The 21,560-nt window shown below is 46.2% G+C and overlaps 1 protein-coding gene across 11 annotated transcripts in view; it reads right to left on the reverse strand.

Moving 5' to 3' along the window:
• The window catches only part of LOC135904403 (uncharacterized transmembrane protein DDB_G0289901-like), a 127,360-nt gene that overhangs the window by 8,588 nt on the left and 97,212 nt on the right, over nt 1-21,560 (reverse strand). For 7 of the 11 annotated variants that reach the window (XM_065435185.1, XM_065435181.2, XM_065435188.1 and 4 more), the window contains 14 exons: nt 20,135-20,173; nt 19,581-19,628; nt 18,717-18,767; nt 15,980-16,057; nt 14,409-14,447; nt 13,855-13,902; nt 12,316-12,393; nt 10,324-10,362; nt 9,770-9,817; nt 8,732-8,788; nt 8,404-8,487; nt 7,370-7,429; nt 6,820-6,858; nt 476-523 (listed from right to left, as the gene is read on the reverse strand). In XM_065435185.1, coding sequence (XP_065291257.1) covers nt 476-523; nt 6,820-6,858; nt 7,370-7,429; nt 8,404-8,487; nt 8,732-8,788; nt 9,770-9,817; nt 10,324-10,362; nt 12,316-12,393; nt 13,855-13,902; nt 14,409-14,447; nt 15,980-16,057; nt 18,717-18,767; nt 19,581-19,628; nt 20,135-20,173 — 756 coding nt within the window. The remainder of the gene's footprint in view (nt 1-475; nt 524-6,819; nt 6,859-7,369; nt 7,430-8,403; nt 8,488-8,731; nt 8,789-9,769; nt 9,818-10,323; nt 10,363-12,315; nt 12,394-13,854; nt 13,903-14,408; nt 14,448-15,979; nt 16,058-18,716; nt 18,768-19,580; nt 19,629-20,134; nt 20,174-21,560) is intronic. The other 4 variants (XM_065435179.1, XM_065435180.1, XM_065435183.1 and 1 more) reach the window with 4 other exon arrangements.

Below are 21,560 nucleotides of genomic sequence, written 5' to 3' on the forward strand. Positions count from 1 at the left end.
TGTTCTCGTCGCTGTGGTTCAACTTTGCAGCGTCGCTTTTTAAATACAAGCATGTTGGAGCAAGCCATGCTGTCAGCAATGTTTTCAGTCAATGGAGTATCCGCTTTAGCAGCGACCGTCGTGTGGTAGCTTCTTTGTGGATAAGAATAAAATTGAAGGTTTATGAGCATCAACGACAAGGACTTGTCTGATTGGTGAACTTCAAAAAGCTTCAAGTGCCGCTGCCGATAAGGCAAAATAGGAAGGCGTAGGTAGCTACAGCATTGTGTTTTCATATTACGGGCTACGTCTGAACCACTTATTTAGTTTTTTTTATTATTTAGTTGGCGCACTTATGAAAAAGGTGGTGTTACGATTATTTGATCATTGGTGGCCTAAATTTGCAAGACAAACACAAACGCCTTAATTCTCTAACGTTGTTACTAAACAGGAAACAACCAGTTGTCTTTCTCTAAAAGATGGTAACGGTTCTCACCTGCGGTACTCGAAGAACCTGTGGCTCCTCCGGCCGAGCCACCGTAGCCTGAAACAGAAACAATATGTGAAATTGTCTGTCTGCTGCGCATATATTAATAATACATGTCAGTTAAGCAATGCAACTTTAAGTTCATAGCCAAGCGATAGGAAGTATAAAAAAATTGAAATTATTGAAACCCTAATAAAGGCTAATAAAATTTGAGGAAGCTATTAAATATAATTTTTGTTAATCAAGGAAAGCTAATAAACGGTATACATCATTGTGGGTTGCCGCGATGGCGCTTCCGATGAGAGATAAACAGAAAGACCCGTTTAGTTTGACATCCACGATATTTAAGGAAGAAGAAGTGCCGAAGCGAGCGGACGCACGTCGCATGGGCTCAGCAAATTTACGAAGTTTTCGGCAGGACAATTTCATTGGGCCACCAAATGTTTTGGCAACATCAACGCAGCTGATCGTCAGGACCACGAGGATACCACCTTCGAGCCGGTAGGCCCATTTTTGGACTTTTTATCGGACTTCGAAGATCTCCGACGTGGCCGGGGAGCTAAGTCTCGCGCTAGGCTTAGCCACACCCGACACCCGGGCGGGCACCGAGTAGGTCGGAGCGACAAGGAATCGACCGAAATGGATCCCCGGGGCGCTACCAACCCTGCGACAAGCACTTTTATGGCCGGGCCAGCCCAAAACCCGGCAGATTTCCAAGATTTGGAGGAGGCGCCCGCCACCACGCACTCGAGCATGGAGGAAGCAGGCACCGGAGCCGCAGAAGAGCACCTCATGCAGCAGGACGCCACGGGCGAGGCGAGCCGGCAGCAAGACGAGGAAAAAAACTGGCAAATCTACCATTACAGGTGCCAGAAAAAGAATCTCAAGCGCGCTACACGGAGCGACGTCATTTTGAAGTCTAGAGGACCCCAAGCCACGGAGAATAGCAAGATGACGCCGGCAGCCACAGCTGGCAGCGGCATCACGCACGACGGCGCGACGGGAGCACCGCCGCAACAACAACAACAAAAGGGGGGAGCGCCGCGGCAGCCGAGGCAGAGGCTGCCACCGCTACCGACGGACGACGCGAAGATCATCATCCGGCCCAGGGGTGGGGGGGCTGAAAATCAAGGACATGAAACCATACCAAGCAACGCAAGCCATCATAGAGGCCTGCGGAATGAAATTCAAGGAAGAAGACTTTCTGGTCAGGCTCCGACCAGGGTCCAACATCGTCATCGCAAGCACTTCGAAGGAAGAAGTTGCGGACGTCATCAGGAAGATCAAGTACCTCCCATACAGCGGCATCAATTACGAAGTAAACGCTTACGTGGCCATGCCTGGGGACGTAAAGCGGGCGGTAATCCACGGGCTACCGATAGGACTACCATCTGAAATACTGGAATCCAAGCTGCGACTACGCACTCAAGGGGTGGAGATCCTAGCGGCAAGGATGCTGGGCAAGTCAGAGACGGCGCTAATCACCTTCGACGGCCCCATCATTCCCAAGTGGGTCATCTTCAGCGCAGTAGAATACAAGACATACCCCTATAGACCAACCAGACAGTTTTGCTACGTATGCGGCACGCAAGGACACCGCTCGGACGTCTGCCCAACGCCGGGAGCGAGAACCTGCAGGCAGTGCGGAGCAAACAACCCAATTGAAGGACACCAGTGCCAACCAAAGTGCCTGGTATGTGGAGGCGAACACGCCGCCGGTACCAGGGACTGTCGGATGCGCCTCAAGAACATGGACGAGCTGCGAGGACGAGCCCCGCAGAAAAGCCGAGGGCGGAGCCGGAGCCGTAGGCGCCGTCCCAGGTGGCTGAGCTCGGAAGGAGAGCAGAGCCGCTCGCGGAGCCGGGGCCGCAGCCAAACGCGGAGCCGGGACCGGAGCCAGTCCAGGGACAGCTCCTTCCCACCGCTGAGGCCACCACCTGCAGCCCAAGGGCAGGGGAAACAGCAGCCAAAACCACCACAAGAACAACAACAACAAAAGAAGGGCGGAGTTAAGGTAAGCTGGGGGGCAGGCCCTCCCAAATCACTGTTTCCGCACTCGGATAATAACAATAACGACAACGAACTTAAACAACTAAGGGAAGAAAATAAGGCTCTAAGGCGAGAACTAGAGCAGAGTACGAAGAAAACAGAACAACTAGAGGAGAGAATCAAAGAACTAATCAGGGAACTGCGAGAGCAAAGGGTGGGTAGCCTGCCGCGACAGCAGACTCCACCTTTAGCTATGGAGCAACAGCCACAGCAGCCGGAAAAGGGAACCGTAGAAATGCAAATGCAATCCTTTATGCAAAAAATGCAGGAGCAAATGAATTTGATACAACAAAAAATCGCAATGCAAGATCAAAGTTTTCGCAACTACATAAAAAATCAAAATACGCAAAAGATAACAAATGAGGCTAGAGATAGACTCTATCACGAAAAAAGATTCGGCACCGAAAACCAAAGTATAACAACAACCAACGATAAACCAACATGGCTAGACACAACACATTAGATATATGGCAGTGGAACTGCAGGGGCTACCGCAAAAAGCAAGGCCCGCTGCAGCAATTCATAAATTCACAGTTAAATCCTCCTGACATAATCGCGCTGCAGGAGACAAACACCGTGCCGACACTCAAGGGATACACGTGCCAAGAAAAAGATCGCACAGCCACCTTAATTAGTAAAAATCTAGTCGCCATAGCACACGATGAAATTCCGGACACGCGGATAGAACACATCGTGACAGAGATAATTCCAAAGAAAAAGGGAAAACAAAAAAGCACTTTTATCATAAACTTATACAGTCCACCACGACAAAATGATGGGGATTTTCAGAAACTTTTCATAGGAGCCAGCAAGCTAGCAAAATCCAACACTCTGCTTATAATGGGCGACTTTAATGCCAGCGGACAGAGCTGGGGATATAAAAAAGACACTAAGAAGGGTGCGCAAGTTAGCGACGCAGCAGAAATCACAACCTGCACCCTCTTAACGGACGCAAACCAACCAACGCGCCTAGGCAACAGCGTTAGTCCCGACACATGCCCAGACCTGACATACGTCAGGGGAGCTAGGCAAGCCACGTGGGAGAACCTGCTGGAGAACCTGGGTAGCGACCATTTCATTATAAGAACGCAAGTGTCAGCAGAGAACGTCAAGCGCAAGATAGGAACAGCCAAAATAACGGACTGGAACGCTTTTCGCAAAGAATGCAAGCACATGGAGGGTGGGATAACTTCCATAGAGGAATGGTGCAAACAACTTAAGGAAATACAACAACATTACACCCAGGAGGTCGAAAGGTCAGAGCAAACACCGGAGGTGGACTCGCGACTCCTCAGGTTATGGGAGGCAAGGCGTGGACTAACCAAACGGTGGAAAAAACAACGGCTAAATAAGAAGCTAAAGAAGAAGATAGCAGAGGTTACCAAGGAGGCAGAGGAATACGCAGCCCAACTCACACGACAAAGTTGGCAAAAGTTTAGCGACTCGCTGAATAGAACCCTCAGCACCGCAAAGACCTGGCGTATCCTCAAGGCTCTAATGGACCCAACCAAGACCAAGTCAGAAAGTAACAAGGCCATCCAAAGACTAGTACACCAATTTGAAGGGACAGAAGAAGAGCTACTAGAAAAAAGTCCGTGTAAAGTGCTACGGACAAGATAAACCCGAAGCGTACACGGAGAGATACCGAGGCGAAGAAAACCCCGACCTAGACAGACCCATCACCAAGGAGGAAGTTTTCGCAGCAGTTAAGGCATCGACCCGGAACACAGCAGCAGGCGCGGACAAGATTAGAAATGCCCTAATCCGAAACCTAAGTGATGAGGCGGTCACACAGCTGACGAACTTCCTCAATACACATTGGGAAGCGGGGACACTGCCAGAGGAATGGAAACATGCAGAAGTAGTTATGATCCCCAAGCCAGGGAAAAAGCTACTAGTAGAAAACCTACGGCCGATATCACTCACTTCGTGCCTTGGCAAGTTGTTCGAGCGAATCGTGACAAGGAGGCTACAACAATACATGGAAGATGAAGATCTGTATCCCCACAGTATGTTCGGCTTTCGCACCAAATTATCAACCCAAGACGTCCTACTACAAATTAAAGAGGGGGTTCTAAGCAACATCCCCTACAACGGAGAAAACATAATAATGGCACTCGATGTCAAAGGGGCGTTCGACAACGTCAGCCACGCGTCCATCCTCAAGGGACTGGATGATCTCAACAGCGGAAGAAGAATCCACGGCTACGTGACAGCGTTCCTATCAAACAGAACAGCCACGGTGGGGTTAGGAGACCTGCGGACAGACAAGTTCCACACGCCTAACAAAGGAACCCCGCAGGGATCCGTGATCTCACCGATCCTTTTCAACATTGCCATGATAGGGATAGCCCGGAAGCTGGAAGAAATCGACGGCATACATCACGCCATTTATGCCGACGATATCACCGTCTGGACTAACCAAGGCTCGCTCAGCCAAAAAGAAGAACGACTACAAGCCGCAGCAACATGCGTGGAAGAATGTGTTAGGGAAAGAGGCCTCGCCTGCTCCACGGAGAAATCAGAGCTCCTGAGAGTCAGAAGAGGAAAACGCTCGGAAGAACAAATAAGCGTCACCCTACAAGGACAAAAGATACCAGAAAAAGAAGCCGTCAGGATTCTGGGAATGTGGGTGCAGAGCAATCAACGCTGCACACACGCCATAAACCTACTCAAGCAAGCGACGACACAGGTGGCACGTATGATCACCCGCGTCTCGCAAAAAAGAAGCGGAATGAAGGAGGAAGATACAGTCAAGCTGGTTAAGAGCCTCATAATCAGCCGGATTACGTACGCCCTCCCATATTACAACACAAACAAAGGCGAACGGGATCAGGCCGACGCCATCATAAGAAAAGCATTCAAAACAGCGCTTCACCTGCCGGCCAACACCTCGACAGAGAAGCTCCTGACCCTCGGACTCCACAACACGTTCGAGGAGCTCAGAGAAGCACAATTAGGGTCGCAGCTACTCAGACTCCAGCAGACTACCACGGGCAGAAAGCTCCTAAAAAAACTGGGGCACAAAGAAATTGAAAGGCAAGAACAAAGAACGGCAAACCTACCCGATGTGTATCGCAGCACCATCAAGGTAGGGTCCCTACCAAGAAACATGGACCCAAATTTACACACAGCCAGGCGGAACGCTAGGGCAGAATATGTGGAAAAAAACCTAGCAACAAAAGCGAACACGGTATACACGGACGCCGCGGTGTATCCTCGAGAACGACGGGAAACACAACAAAGAGTTGTCGCGGCAGTAATAGACTCGGACTATAGGGAAATCGCTTGCGCGTCGGCACGGGATTGTACGGTAACCGAGGGAGAGGAAATGGCTGTTGCTCTAGCAGCTGTGGAGGGCTACCGCACAAATAGATCCCTTATAATACTAACCGACTCCAAGGAAGCATGCCGAAACTACATTAATGGCAGAATCGGTCAAAAAGCGCTCCAAATCTTCCTCCGCGCTGGCCAACAGAATAAACGCATCAGACACACCATCTTTTGGGTACCTGGGCACACTGAGATTGAGGGCAACCAAAGGGTTGATAGGATCGCTCGCGAGCATGCAAACCGAGCGGACCTAAATAGAGATCCTGAGGATTTCATGACAGTGATCCCAACGTACTCTGACATACTAAATTACCATAGAGGGACGAGAATCAGATATCCCCCGCCCCACAATACACTCACTCAACAACAGGCAGTTTACTGGCGACAGCTGCAGACAGGAACTTTCCCAAATTTACATATACTATGCAAAATGTTCCCAAGTCAATACAGGGACAAATGCCCGTGGTGTGGTGCAATACCCACACTTTATCACATCACATGGGAGTGCAATACAAATAAGGAATTCCACAAAATAGAAAATCCGAGTGCGGAGCAGTGGGAGAGCGTGCTCTCCAGCGGCGACCCTAGCCTCCAACGGAAGCTGGTGGATCATGCCCGACGAGCAGCCACGCTCAGTGGTGCCCTGGAATAGGGGCGCCAACCATGCAGGCCGGAGATCTTCATCAACCAAGAAGATCAAGACATCCGGCACGACCGCTGAATTACTCTTTCTAGAGTAATAAAGTTTACTTCCTCCTCCTCCTCCTCTGGAAAGACGATTCCATGTGCAGGAGAAACAACAATAAAAGCTATTTCATGTTCCCTATCTGTAAAAACAAAGGAACTTAACAAAACTTCCACGTGCGACTTTCGTTCTGCGCAAGCAATAGGGTCTGCATTGTTTTCATACATGTTTTTCTTGGAACAAAATATCAGGATTGATTTCTAAGCAGTGGCAGCGGCACACTCACCGGAGCTACTCGCAGATCCCGAGGCTCCTGCACCATAGCCTGGAACCATAATAAATAAATAAATAAATAAATAAATAAATAAATAAATAAATAAATAAATAAATAAATAAATCGTAAATAAATAATAAATAAAAGTCGATTGGCGGTAAAATATCAGACCATTTCGTTTGCCGCTTTGATTCCGAAGAACACACAAGGATTTGCGTAAGCGCAGGACGTAGGCGAAATAATCGGGAACAGTAGCGATATCGCTTGTCGTAAAAGGGCAGTGGGTATGGAGGCTGAACACGATGCCGACGGCGCCGGAGCAATAACCATCAGGTTCGCTGGTGGAGGAAATATTATGAAAAGCCAGAGTATTCAGACATTCATATTTAGATGCGATACTTAAAGCATGATGCTGTCGCATGCCATAATGTTGAAACTCAGTGTAGAATGCGAACTTTCTTTTCATCCCAGGCACAAGCGTTTGTTTTTTTCAAAAGTCTTAGTGTCCTGCTCATTTAAGCATGTAAAAAAGGGTTTGTACGGAAAATATTGGTACACCCACCAGAACCTGAGGCACCAGGCAGACGTCCACTATGCCCGCCGGAGATAACGAGGCCCGAAGCTGAAAAATAAAAGGGAAAACGAAGTGAATATGCTGCAACAACTGCTGTGCTGAAATATCGCTCTAGATTATGGTGTTTGCTTAGGACTCTAACAATGAAAAGGACCATGCTGCTGAGGGCGTGGCGTCGTAGAAACCGGTGGCTACCGCACTTATAAACACGTGATCAGTGAACGACGCGTCCCTTGCCGCAGGGTGAGGGAAATGATTCCCTGTCGTAACGCATGTCTACTGGCACGAAAAAGTGAGAGCTAGCTGAAAAACGCGTGGACAAATACTATACTTCCAAGTACTAACTCTATCGTTGGAATTTCCCTGTAAATTTAGTAGTTGAAAGTGTAGCGTTTCTCATGTTCGTTTTTTACCTGCGTCTAAGCATTTGGCGCTAGTAAATATGCATTTAAATAAAAACCAACTAGTCCAAGCTCACTGCTCTTAGTCTATCATAAAATTACGCATGACAGCAAAATGAACGCGGGGATCCTGTTTTTCTGGCGCGTGCGAGGTAATCAGAATGTTTTGCTTCAGACACAATAGTTCCATTTATTAGTTCTGGTAATGGTGCAATGGGAGAGAGGAACTGGTGCCTCTTGCTGAGCGCGACGGGAGGCATATCAACAGCGCGCCTCGTCCCTTTGCTCCACAGAGTGAACGATGTGCGGGGTTTCTGGGCACTGAAGCGCCGGCTGCTCGAATGGTCTTTTCGACGTGACTTCATCAGCTGTTAATAGTTTGCTTGGTTCTGCGGTAACGCAATCTGGTGTCGACAGCTGTGTATACGCGAAGTGAACCCTCAGGGCAAGATCCAGACTTTTCAACTTGTCTCCGATTTAGTGACAGTGGATCAGTATCAGCATTTCAGATAACTGACAAAAACGACCTTTAAGAGCCATTGTTGCCAATGTAGTTGCGTTCTACTCAGTTAAAGCGGCAACAAGGCCAGTATTTATGTATTGAGTATGTGGCAGCCGTACACCCACTCGAAGTGCCACTCAAGCCCGAGAGTCTTCCACCACCGGCGGTGCTCGAACTGCCGCTGATGGAACCGTATCCGGAACCTATAACCAGAAAAGAAAAGGATGGTGGAGAAATATTGACACACTGGCAATTTCAGCGTCCCTGTTGTGACAAACAGTGGGAACGAAAGTAATATTTTTGTTTCTTTTGACATAATAGTGCCGAATTTATTCATTGAGTATAGGACATTTCCTTTGCATCTAGGCGCGCAAGTTATTCAGCAATGTTCATAATAGAACGTACTGGCAATGTGCGCTTCGTTAAAGGTGTGGAATCTGCACTCACCTGAACCACCCGATCCGCCAGTAATGCTCCCACTGCTGTAGCCACCAGTGCCATAACCTGATTCAAGAAAAATAAAAGGGGATCTGTTCCTCATACCGGATACCTAAAATTGTGCTTTTTGTCACACATTCTCACACCGAGTGGGAACGGAAGAGTCGTAAACGTGCCGAGTTTTAACAGAGCAAACTGACACCAGCAATACCGGTAAGTTAGAGAATCGCGGGTTTAGACGACCGCGTTTGATACGCACGAGAAAGTGCTACGGCCCTTTCTGACGAAGTGAATTCCATCAAGTGTGTATGCCTTGTTCAGAATGAGAAACAAATATAGCTTAGTTTGTTAGTTTCAGAAAAAAATCTGATGGTTTATCTGATTTTAACATACGCGATTTAGTAGCACGTACGAACGCTTCTTCTTAAAGCACTATTTATTCACTGAGAGTGAGGGCGTTCCTTTAAGAAAGCATGCAGCCGGCATTAACTAGAGAAAACAGACAAAGCAACCTGTCGCATTGTGCAGACAAACTCTGCTTTCGTAGCGTAGATGTGAGTATGGATATGCACAAAGCAGGAAAAGGGGATAAATCAGTCCTAACGCCCGCAACAGAATTGCGGACCGAGGTGACAGGGCTCCCAGAGGAATGCTAAGGGGAGCGATTGCAGCTGTACAGAACCCGGATTTCACCCTACGGTAGTAATTATTATTTTTCGTTGTTTTGTTTGCGCACATATGAAGAAGGCGGTGTTAAGATTACTTTAGTATATGTGGCCTAATTCATCTTAAAACTTTTTGTGCGCAAACAAACAGGGGCGAAGAATAGGGCAACACAAGGAAAGCGCTCGTCCTTGTGTTGCCCCTATTCTTCGTCCCTGTTTGTTTGCGCACAAAAAGTTTTAAGATGAATCTGTTCCAACTAGGCCGACTCCGAGTTATGTGGCCTAACTTTGCAAGACAAACACAAGTGCGTCAATTCTGTAACGGTGTTAGTGAAGAGAAATCACCCAGTCCTGTTTTTCTAAGAGTTGGTAACGTTCTCACCGCTGGTGCTGGCAGAACTTGTGTCTCCACCAGAAGAGCCACCGTAGCCTGAAATGGAAACTAAATATGAAATCCTCTATATGCTGCGCAAATTTGACGTCATAATACATGTCAGTTAAGGCGTATAGGTTGAAATATAAAGCCGAGCGAGAAAAAGTATTAAAATATTGAATTATGGGGAGCCTGAAAAGTGGTTAAGAAAATGTGCAGAAGACTAGTAACTATGACAAAAGATATTTTCATCAAATGAAAGGAAGCTATAAAAGATGTACAGAATTGTGGGTTGCAGCAATATTGCTTGCGCTGAGAGATGACAAGAAAGACCAGTTTAGTTTGACATGGACGATATTTCGCGAAAGCCTATCCCATGTGCCTCCTCAACTAGAAGAAAAGAATGTGTCATGTTCCCTATTTGTAAAAACAAAGCCACTTAATAAAATTTCCGCGTACCACTTTGAAGCCGCGCAAGCAATAGTATTTGCATAATTTTTGTACATATTTTTCTTGGAAGAAGATATCAGGGTTGATTACTAAGCAGTGGCAGCCGCACTCACCGATGCTACTCGAAGACCCCGAGGCTCCTCCACCGTAGCCTGGAACCATAAAAAAGAAAGAAATTGTTAGTTGCACATATGGCATGAGTTCGTCGAGTATATATATATATATATATATATATATATATATATATATATATATATATATATATATATATATATATATATATATATATATATATATATATATATATATATATATATATATATATATGTATGTATATATGTTCATTAAGGTATTCGGGAAAAGTCGATGGGCGCCAAAATATCCTAGCATTGGGTTTGGCGCTTTGATTGCGAAGAACGCACAAGGATTTTCGTAAGCACAGGATGTTGGCGAAATAATCGGGAAAACTTGCGATAGTGCTTGTCGTAAAATGGATGTGGTTATGGAGGCTGAACACGACGCCGACTGCTCCAGAGCAATAACCATAAGATTTTCCGGTTGAAGAAATGTACGAAATAGGCATGATGTTCACACACTCGTATTTAAACGTAATATATAAAGCATGACGCTGGTAAATCACCATCAACATCATCAGCCCTTTTTTTTGTTCACTGCATGACGAAGGCCTCTACCTGTGATCGCCATTTACCCGTGCCCTGCGCCAACCGATTCTAGCTAGCACGCGCAAATTTCCTAATTTCGTCTCACCACCTAGTCTTCTGCCCTACACTACAGCACTTCCCTTCTCTTGGTACCCACTCTGTCAGCCTAATGGTCCAACGGTTATCTAAGCTGCGCACTACATGAACTGCACAGCGCCATTTTTTTTTTATCTTAAGGTCAATGAGAGTATCGGCTATACCCGTTTGTTCTCTGATCCTAGCCGCTCTGTTTCTGTCTCTTAAGATTATGCTTAGCATTCTTCGTTCCATCGCTCTTTGCGCAGTCCTTACTTTGTTCTCAAGCTTCTTTTACAGTATCCAAGACTATCCTCCCCCCCCCCCCCCCTCATATCCGAGCATCGGTAAAATGCACTTGTATACCATCATTTTCAATTATAACGTTTAAGCTTCCTGTGGGGAGCTGACAATGTCTGCCGTATGCGATCCAACCCACTTTTAGTCTTCTATGAATTTCTTTCTCATGATATACTAACGCTGCTAAATATCATAATGCTGAAACTCATATTAGAATGCGAGATTTCTTTTCTTCCCAGATGCAAGCTTCTTTTGTTTAAATGTTGTTATGCCATTCCCATGACGACAAAATGAGGGCGTATCCCGACACAACAATCATGTTTCTTAGTTCTTGTAGTGGCACAATGGCAGAGAAGTTCTGGTGCCTTTTGCTGAGCGCAGAGGGAGGCACACCAGCAGTACGCGTCGTCGCGTTGTACGACAGAGTCAAGAATGTGGGAGATTTCTCGGTATTCAAGCGTAAGCTGCTTGAATAGTCCTTTCGTGTTTACTTCATTCGTTGGCAATATCTGGCCTGGCTCTCTGGTAACGCTGTCTGGCGTCAACAGCTCTACTTGAAATGAAACCTTAAATCAAAAGCCAGACTTTTCAACTTAACGTTACAGCGCAAACACCACCCGCCGTGGTTACTCACTGGCTATGGTGTTCGGCTGCGGAGCAAGAGGCTGCGGGATCGAATCCCGGCCACGGCGGCTGCATTTCGATGGGAGGAAATGCGAAAACACCCGTGTACTTAGATTTAGGCTCACGTTAAAGAACCCCAGGGGGTCGAAATTTCCGGAGTCCTCCGCTACGGCGTGCGTCATAATCAGAAAGTGGTTTTGGCACGTAAAACCCCACAAAAAAAGCGCTAACACCTAAAACGAACCACGAAAAAGAAAGACAAACCACACACTAGACTTTTGAGACTTTTCAACTGGGCTCAAATTTCGTGGCAGCTGTTTGGTATTACCATTTAATACAACTGACTTAAATGTGTAACAGCTATTGTTGCCGAACTACGGGCGTTCTGCTCCCCTACAGCGGGAACACGGCCAATAAGGAAGTGTGTGGAAGCAGTATACCCACTCGAAGTGCCAGTTGTGCCCGTGAGTCTTCCACTACCGCTGTTGCTCGAACTGCCGCTGATGGAACCGTATCCGGTACCTATAACCAGAAAAGAGAAAAGTGGCGTAGCTTGACATATTGCATTATAAATGTAGATGAGCAAAGAGAGAACATGGTGAAAGCGGGAACCGTATATGGCTCCTGCTTTCACCTTGCCCTCGTTTTGCTCTATGTCTATGTCTCTACGTCTATGTCCCCATCGCAGATCGCTTTCAAGTTGGGGCCCCGCGTGGTAGCCCACACCCACCGGCGCCGGCGTGGAACACCACCCGTTAACATTGCTTCACTTCATTGCTGTGTCTATTGAACGTTTTTCTTAACCATCCTAAACATGTATTAGCTGCCTCAGTCTTTGTGCTTATCCTCTTTATCTTTCTGTCAGCCTATTCGCAAGTGCAGGGTAGCAAACTGGATATTTAACTTCCTGTTAACCTCCTCGTCTTTCGCATCTCCCGAGTGCTCTCCTCTAAAAAGTGTGAACACATCATATTTATGGAAATACATGCATGAAGGATGTGACCAGTATTATTGCCTCTTTCCGTTACATGATAAGCTCGGTTTGTAATGATGGACAGATGTCACCCATAAACTGTGCGGCTCAGCCAAGAGAGAAAGAAATGAAGGGCTTTGCATCAAATGATGGTTATTCTTAGTATTCCTTATTTCTGACATGAACGCCGGCGGATTAGCGTGTAGGGGCGGCGTCAAGTCCTGTGTGACGTGTGGATCTCATGGCGAGAAGTATAATGGGACTAATAAAGATTTTTTTCTCGGCCTTTCAGCATGCATAGTCGCACATCACGACTTAACATTTTCTGCATTCGGTAACCTTGTCACAACCCTTAACTTTCAATGTAGAAGATATAGATATCAGTAATGTGTTCGGTCTTTCTCAGAGACTTCGATTAGCAACAACAAATCAGTTTCTATTACTACCTTATTTTCTGAAAGCTCAACTCATTCATTAGTGCTTACTGTAACTGATGCCACTACACTCCGGAAGCCTGATGATGAGCGGAAGCCTGATGACGCCTGTGTACTTAGAAAGGATGGACATAACAAACACCGTTCCGAGTGTTGAACTGCGTTGAAGCAGAACCGAAATTAGAACGGGATACACCCCATCAAATAACTCGCCGGGTCGTACGTTCCCAAGCGGCACCAGGAGTCTGTGAGACGCCATTTTGGGGGCTCCGAGTTAAGATACATCACTTCAGATTTTTTTCATCGCTTGCAAAGCGTCGTACACGAACTTCTTTTGCACTAAGGAATGCTAAGGGGAGCGATTGCCGCTATAGAGAGCCCGGATTTCACCCTACGGTATTATTTATTATTTTTCGTTGTTTTGTTTGCGCACACATGAAAAAGGGGGTGTTAAAATTATTTTAGCATATGTGGCCAAAATTTGTATGACAAACACAAACGCCTCAATTCTGTAACAAAGTTAGTGAAAAGAAAACACCCGGTCCTGTTTTTCCAAGAGTTGGAAATGGTTCTCACCGCTGGTGCTGGAAGAACCTGTGGCTCCTCCAAAAGAGCCACCGTAGCCTGAAACGGAAACAATTTGTGAAATTCTCTTCATGCTGCGCGCATTTGGCGTCATAATGCCGGTCAGTTGAGGAGTATAAGTTGAAATCCAAAGCCGAGCGAGAGAAAGTATTCAAATATTTAAATTATAGGAAACATAATAACGGGCTAACAAAATTTGATGAACACTAGTAAATATAACAAAAATATCTTTTGGAAATGAAAGAAACCTATACAAGGTGTACAGAATTGTGGGGTGCAGCAATAGTGCTTTGCGATGAGAGATAAAGAGATAGACCAGTTTGGTTTGACATGGACAATGTTTCACGAAAGGCTATTGCATATGCATCATCAACAACAATAAGAACTATTTCGTGTGCAGTATTTGTAAAAAAACTACGGTACTTAAGAAATTTGCGCTTCCGACTTTCAAGCTGGGCAAGAATAGCCTTGGCATAATTTTAATCCATGTTTTCATTCGAAGAAAATGTTAGCAGTGATTTCTCAGCAATGGCAGCGGCACTGACCGGTGCTACCCGAAGATCCCGAGGCTCCTCCACCGTAGCCTGGAACCAAAATGAATATAGAAATTTTAAGTCATACATATGGGACGAGTTCGTAGAGTATACGCTCATTAAGGTATTTGGGAATAGGTGATCGGCGCAAAATATATCATAGAAGAAGAACACACAAGGAATTGCGTAAGCACAGGATGTTGGCGAAATAAGCGGGAAAACTTGCGATAGTCGTTGTCGTAAGATGGAAGTGGCTATGAAGGCTGAACACTACGCCGAATGCGCCAGAGCTATAACCATCAGATTTTCCGGTTGAAGAAATATACGAAAAGGGCACGATCTTGACACACTCGTATTTAGACGTAATATTTAAAGCATAATGCTGGTAAATCACCATCATCATCATCAGCCCATTTTTTTTACCCACTGCAGGACGAAGGCTTCTCGCGGCGATCTCCAATTACCCCTGTCCTGCGCCAACCGATTCCAACCAGAACCCACAAATTACCTAATTTTGTCACACTACCTATAGCCTTCTGACGTCCTCTACTGCGCTTCCCTTCTTTTGGTACCAATTCTGTCACTCTAATGTTCCAACGGTTATCTTATCGGCGCAATATCTGACCTGCCCAGAACCATTTTTTTCTGTTAATGTCAATTATAATATCGTCTATACCCGCTTGCTCTCTGATCCAAACCACTCTCTTTTTGTATCCTAAAGTTATGGATATAGCATTGTTAGTTCTATCGCTCTTTGTGCGGTCCTTATCTTGTTCTCCAGCGTCTTTGACAGTCTCCAACTCTCTGCCCCCTATGTCAGCACGGGTAAAATGCACTGATTGCATACCATCGTTCTCAATCCTAACGGTAAGGTTCTAGTCAGCAGCTGACAATGTCTGCCGTATGCAATCCAACCCATTTTTATTCTTCTAATAATTCTTTTATCATGATATCTTGATGCTATTAAATATCATAATGTTCAAACTCATATAAAAATGGGAGCTTTCTTTTCATCCCTGACGCAAATTTTGTTTGTTTGTAAAGTTTTCATGCCCTTCCCATGATGGCAAGAGCAGCGCGTATCCAGACACAGCAATCATGTTTCTTAGTTCTCATAGTGGCGGAATGGCGGACCCCTTATGTTATACCCCATTACGGGGTCTTTAAGGAATAAAAATGAAATGAAGGCACTGGTGCCTTTTGGCAGAGCGCAGAGGGAGGCACATCAGCAGCACGCGTCTTCTAGTTCTAGCACCGTGTGAACAAATAATGTGCGAGATTTCTCGGTAGTCAAGCGTAAGCTGCTCGAATGGTCCTTGCGACTTGACTTCATTGGATGGTAATAGCTGGCCCGGCTCTCTGGCAACGCAGTCTCGCGTCAACGGCTCTACTTGAAATGAAGCCTGAAGGCAAAAGCCAGACTTTTCAACTGGCCTCCAAGTTCGTGACAGTTGTTCCGTATGAGCATTTAGATAACAGGCTTAAACAACCTGTAAGACCTATTGTTTACGGACTAATGACGTTCTGCTCAACTACAGTGGCAAGACGGCCAATGTGGAAGTGTGTGGCAGCCGTATACCCACTCGAAGTGCCAGTTGTGCCCGTGAGTCTTCCAATACCGCTGGTGCTCGAACCGCCACTGATGGAACCGTATCCGGAACCTGTAACCAAAAAAGATAGTGTAGCTTCAAATATTGCATTTTAAAATGAGCAAAACGAGCTCAAGGTGAAAGTAGGAGCCGTATGGCTCATGCTTTCACGTTTTTCTCATTTCGCTAATAGTTTTGAATTTCCATCTCCGGCGTTCCCCGTGTCTTATATAGATTTTAAAGGTATGTCATTTAAGGTGTAAGGTTCGGTTCCATGTACTACCCACCCTAAAATGGTTCCGTTCCGTGCATGGTAACTTGCGAGAAGCATTGGCTGGTAGAGGAAAAAAGTAAGTCTGCAGTCTCGCCCAAAAGGCAAAACATTGACCGGGGTAGCAAAATAGTGAACAGCGATACGAAGTGAGGATAGTAGTTTTATCGGCGGTATAAACTTTAGAACGTTTGCTTACTAACTAAACTAACAGCCGTGGTGTCACGCGTGCCCCAGCAAACATGAACACATATCACTCGATGATCGCACACACTCGCGGTCAAAACGCAGGAGTGACAAAACATGCCAGCAGCAGCGAGGGATTCGACCTTCGTGCTGCCACTCGCCATAAAGGCCAGAATACATGGAGCGAATATGCGACGAATAGTCGGCGTTCGACGCCCGGCGGCGCACGCGCGACGCGCGGCGGCGGAGAAATCGTCGTTCGCCGTCGATCTAGCTGGCGCAGAAAAGTTCGTCGGGCGTCGACGATACCGGAAGCGGCAAACGAGCGGCGCCCCAAAGCGAGCCAATCAGGCCTCACTATCCGCCCCGACTTCCGACTAGGCTTCCCGCCCAGTGTTGCCACAACGCATAGCATCGCCGCTTTCTTTACACTACATCGGCACATGAATGCCTCAAACACATAAAAAATACTAGAAATCATTTCTAAACAAAATTTTACGTGTTTTAGAGTGTCCTGCAATTCAAAAGCGACAATAGTTGTCGTTAAACTTTTTTTGTGTGTCATGTGTTTCACTACAGCGCATTTGCCTCGTCTAGCCACACTGATAACAACGCCGCGAATCGCCGGCGGCGGCCGCCGTGTCTTCGCTCCATGTAGCGCAGCCCGACGAACATACTGCGTAACGCCGCGGCAGATTTTCTGCCACCCGAACTTCGTCGTGAAAGTTCGCTCCATGTATTCTGGCCTTAACGCGACCATAACGGCGAGAGCACAACGCACACGAAGCTATCAGCACAGGGCGAAATATGTCCCCGTCGCAGATCGCTTTCAAGTTGGGGACCGGGCAGCAGCCCACAAGCCCCAGCACCGCAGTAGAACGCCGCCCGTTAACTTTGCTTAACCTCTTTGCTGTGTATTTTGAACGTTTTCTTTAACCGCCCTTAACATTTTTCACCTGCCTCAGTCTTTGTGCTTCTCCTTTTTAACTTTCTGTCTGCCTTTCCGCAGTGCAGGGTAAAAAGCTGGTTATTTAACGTCGTCTTAACCTCCTCACATTTCGAGCATCTCCCGACTTCTCTCCTTTAAAAAGTACGAACATATAGTAATAATGGTAATACATGAAATATGAGACCAATATTATTGCCTGTTTCCGTTGCATGATATCCCCTGTTTGTACTTATGGACAAATATCACCCATGCACTGTGCTCCTTAGCCAAAACAGAAGGAAATTAAGAGCTCTGCATCAACAGACGTGTGTTCTTAGTATTCCTTGATTCTGAGACCTATGGCTGCGGACTAGCCTGTAGGGGCCGAGTGAAGTCATTTGTGACGTGTAGCTCTCATGGCGAGAGGTATAAGGGAATTAATAGAGATTTTTTTCCTGGGCATGTCAGCATGCACAGTCGCGCAGCACGAGTTAACTTTTTCTACTTTTGGTAACCTTGTCACAATCCTTAACCTTCAATGTAGAAGATATAACAGATATGAGTAATGTGTTCGGTCTTTCTAAGAGACTTCGATTAGCAACAACAAATCGGTTTCTATTGCCACCTTTTTTTCTGAAAGCTCCACTCATTCATTTGGTCGTTCGAGAAGCGCTTACTCTAACTGATGCCACTACACTCCGGAAGCTTATGATGAGCGGAAGCCTGATTACGCCTGTGTACTTAGAAAGGATGGACATAACAAACACCGTTCCGAGTGTTTAACTGCGTCGAAGCAAAACCGAAATTAGAACGGGATACACCCCATCAAATAACTCGCCGGGTCGTACGTTCCCAAGCGGCACTAGGAGTCTGTGAGACGCCATTTTGGGGGCTCGGAGTTAAGATTCATTACGTCAGATTCTTTCAGCGCTTGGAAAGCGTCGTACACGAACGTATTTTGCAATCTGCGCCCCCCCCCCCCCCCCGCCAGGTATGAGTCTACAACATCATATAACTGAAACGTATACCTTGTGCCCTTCGAGGCAACGCCGTGTGCACGCAGTTATCGCAGTGGGTCCAAATGAAATTGTAAAGCACAAACCACTTTTGAGAAACAGAAAAAAGGAAGTTTCAGAATAAAAATTTCAGAATAACAAAGAGGCTAGAGAAGAAGCTATCAAAACGGCACAATGCGTTGCTGAACAGAAAATCACAGGTTCCGCTTCACGGGACGTAGGGAATGAATGACAGAAAGAACGGGTTCAGCTGATACTCTAGTTGGCACTAAAACGAACAGTTGGGCAGGTAGTGTAATGCATAGAACGGATATCTCTATCCGCACTCACCTGAACCGCCCGATGTGATGCTCTCCCCGCCAAAGCCACCACCGCCATAACCTGATTCAAGCGTAAAATAAAAGCGGATCTGTGCATCATGCCGGAAACACAAATGCCTGCTTAAGGATGCGTAAAATGCTTTAGGAGTCGTAAGGATGCCGGATTTTATTAGTGGAGGAAGAGAGCAAACTGACACCAGAAATACCCGTAATCTAGAGATTCGCGGGTTTATGCAACAGCGTTTCATATGCACGAGAATTTGCTATGTGCTTTTCTGACGAAGTGAATTCCATCAAGTGTGTATGCCTTTGTTCAGAATGAGATACAAAATTACGATGGTTTTGGTAGTTTCAGAAAAATGTGATGTTATGACTGATTTTAACATACGCGATTTAGTAGCATGTACGAACGCTTCTTCTTAAAGCATTATTTATTCACTGAGAGTAAGGGCCTTCCTTTAAAAAAGCAGGCAGGGGGCATTAATGAGACGAAACTGTCAAACAAACATGACGCATTGTGCTGACGAACTCTCATTCTGTAACGTAGATGTGAGTATGGATGTACACAAAGCAGGAAAAGTGGATAAATCAGTCCTAACGCAGGTAACCGAATTGTGGAACGAGGTGACAGGGCTCCCAGAGGAATGCTAAGGGGAGCGATTGCCGCTATAGAGAGCCCGGATTTAACCCTACGGTATTATTTATTATTTTTCGTTGTTTTGTTTGCGCACACATGAAAAAGGGGGTGTTAAAATTATTTTAGCATATGTGGCCAAAATTTGTATGACAAACACAAACGCCTCAATTCTGTAACAAAGTTAGTGAAAAGAAAACACCCGGTCCTGTTTTTCCAAGAGTTGGAAATGGTTCTCACCGCTGGTGCTGGAAGAACCTGTGGCTCCTCCAAAAGAGCCACCGTAGCCTGAAACGGAAACAATTTGTGAAATTCTCTTCATGCTGCGCGCATTTGGCGTCATAATGCCGGTCAGTTGAGGAGTATAAGTTGAAATCCAAAGCCGAGCGAGAGAAAGTATTCAAATATTTAAATTATAGGAAACATAATAACGGGCTAACAAAATTTGATGAACACTAGTAAATATAACAAAAATATCTTTTGGAAATGAAAGAAACTTATACAAGGTGTACAGAATTGTGGGGTGCAGCAATAGTGCTTTGCGATGAGAGATAAAGAGATAGACCAGTTTGGTTTGACATGGACAATGTTTCGCGAAAGGCTATTGCATATGCATCATCAACAACAATAAGAACTATTTCGTGTGCAGTATTTGTAAAAAAACAACGGTACTTAAGAAATTTGCGCTTCCGACTTTCAAGCTGGGCAAGAATAGCCTTGGCATAATTTTAATCCATGTTTTCATTCGAAGAAAATGTTAGCAGTGATTTCTCAGCAATGGCAGCGGCACTGACCGGTGCTACCCGAAGATCCCGAGGCTCCTCCACCGTAGCCTGGAACCAAAATGAATATAGAAATTTTAAGTCATACATATGGGACGAGTTCGTAGAGTATACGCTCATTAAGGTATTTGGGAATAGTCGATCGACGCAAAATATATCATAGAAGAAGAACACACAAGGAATTGCGTAAGCACAGGATGTTGGCGAAATAAGCGGGAAAACTTGCGATAGTCGTTGTCGTAAGATGGAAGTGGCTATGAAGGCTGAACACTACGCCGAATGCGCCATAGCTATAACCATCAGATTTTCCGGTTGAAGAAATATACGAAAAGGGCACTATCTTGACACACTCGTATTTAGACGTAATATTTAAAGCATAATGCTGGTAAATCACCATCATCATCATCAGCCCATTTTTTTTACCCACTGCAGGACGAAGGCTTCTCGCGGCGATCTCCAATTACCCCTGTCCTGCGCCAACCGATTCCAACCAGAACCCACAAATTACCTAATTTTGTCGCACTACCTATAGCCTTCTGACGTCCTCTACTGCGCTTCCCTTCTTTTGGTACCAATTCTGTCACTCTAATGTTCCAACGGTTATCTTATCGGCGCAATATCTGACCTGCCCAGAACCATTTTTTTCTGTTAATGTCAATTATAATATCGTCTATACCCGCTTGCTCTCTGATCCAAACCACTCTCTTTTTGGAAGAGGAAGAAGACGACGAAGGGAGCGAGCGGACGCATCTCACCTGGGTTTCGTGTTTTTTCTTTGGACGACCGGATTTTTGAGTCGCACCTTAATGAAAGTGCATCGACCGGATGCATGAAGTTGTGTGGACCATCGGGAACCCAAATTCCGAGGTATATAGGGGACCGCTTTTTCCGAATTTAGAGGACTTTTGTGTGCCGAGAGGAGCGTCCGCCGCTGGGCCTAACGTAGACTTCGGCCTTGGCCGGGGGAGCGGTAGGCCCAGCCCGAGCCTCGGTGAAGCCGCCAGCGGAACATCGAACCATCGGTGGTTACGCAAGTGAGCATTGACCTAAGATGATTACCGCTATGCGTGTAGAGGTGGACGGCATCGAAATTTCGCCGGACCAGTGCACAAGATCGCAAGGCTGGAAAACTGCCGGTGAGAGAGTCAGGCACAAAGGCATGGGCAAGATAGGCCTAAATCCCGTACTTCAAACGAGCCAAGATGGCGCCAAGGCCACGGCTGATGTCAACAACCTCGGCGGTGGCGCCATTGGCAGCGATACACGTCACTCAAGGGCGAAACGCATAAACAAAGGCAAATTGTTGAAAGCCGCGCGCATGCCAAACTTGCCACGCGGCGACATAAAAATCGTGTTACGACCGCGAGGCGGGCTCCACGTGAGTGACGTGACTCGTGTTGAACTAAGTCGTGCAATTGCGGCGGCGGCACAGATCCCC

This window comes from Dermacentor albipictus, chromosome 7 (genome assembly GCF_038994185.2).
Source record: "Dermacentor albipictus isolate Rhodes 1998 colony chromosome 7, USDA_Dalb.pri_finalv2, whole genome shotgun sequence".
Classification (NCBI taxonomy): domain Eukaryota; kingdom Metazoa; phylum Arthropoda; class Arachnida; order Ixodida; family Ixodidae; genus Dermacentor; species Dermacentor albipictus.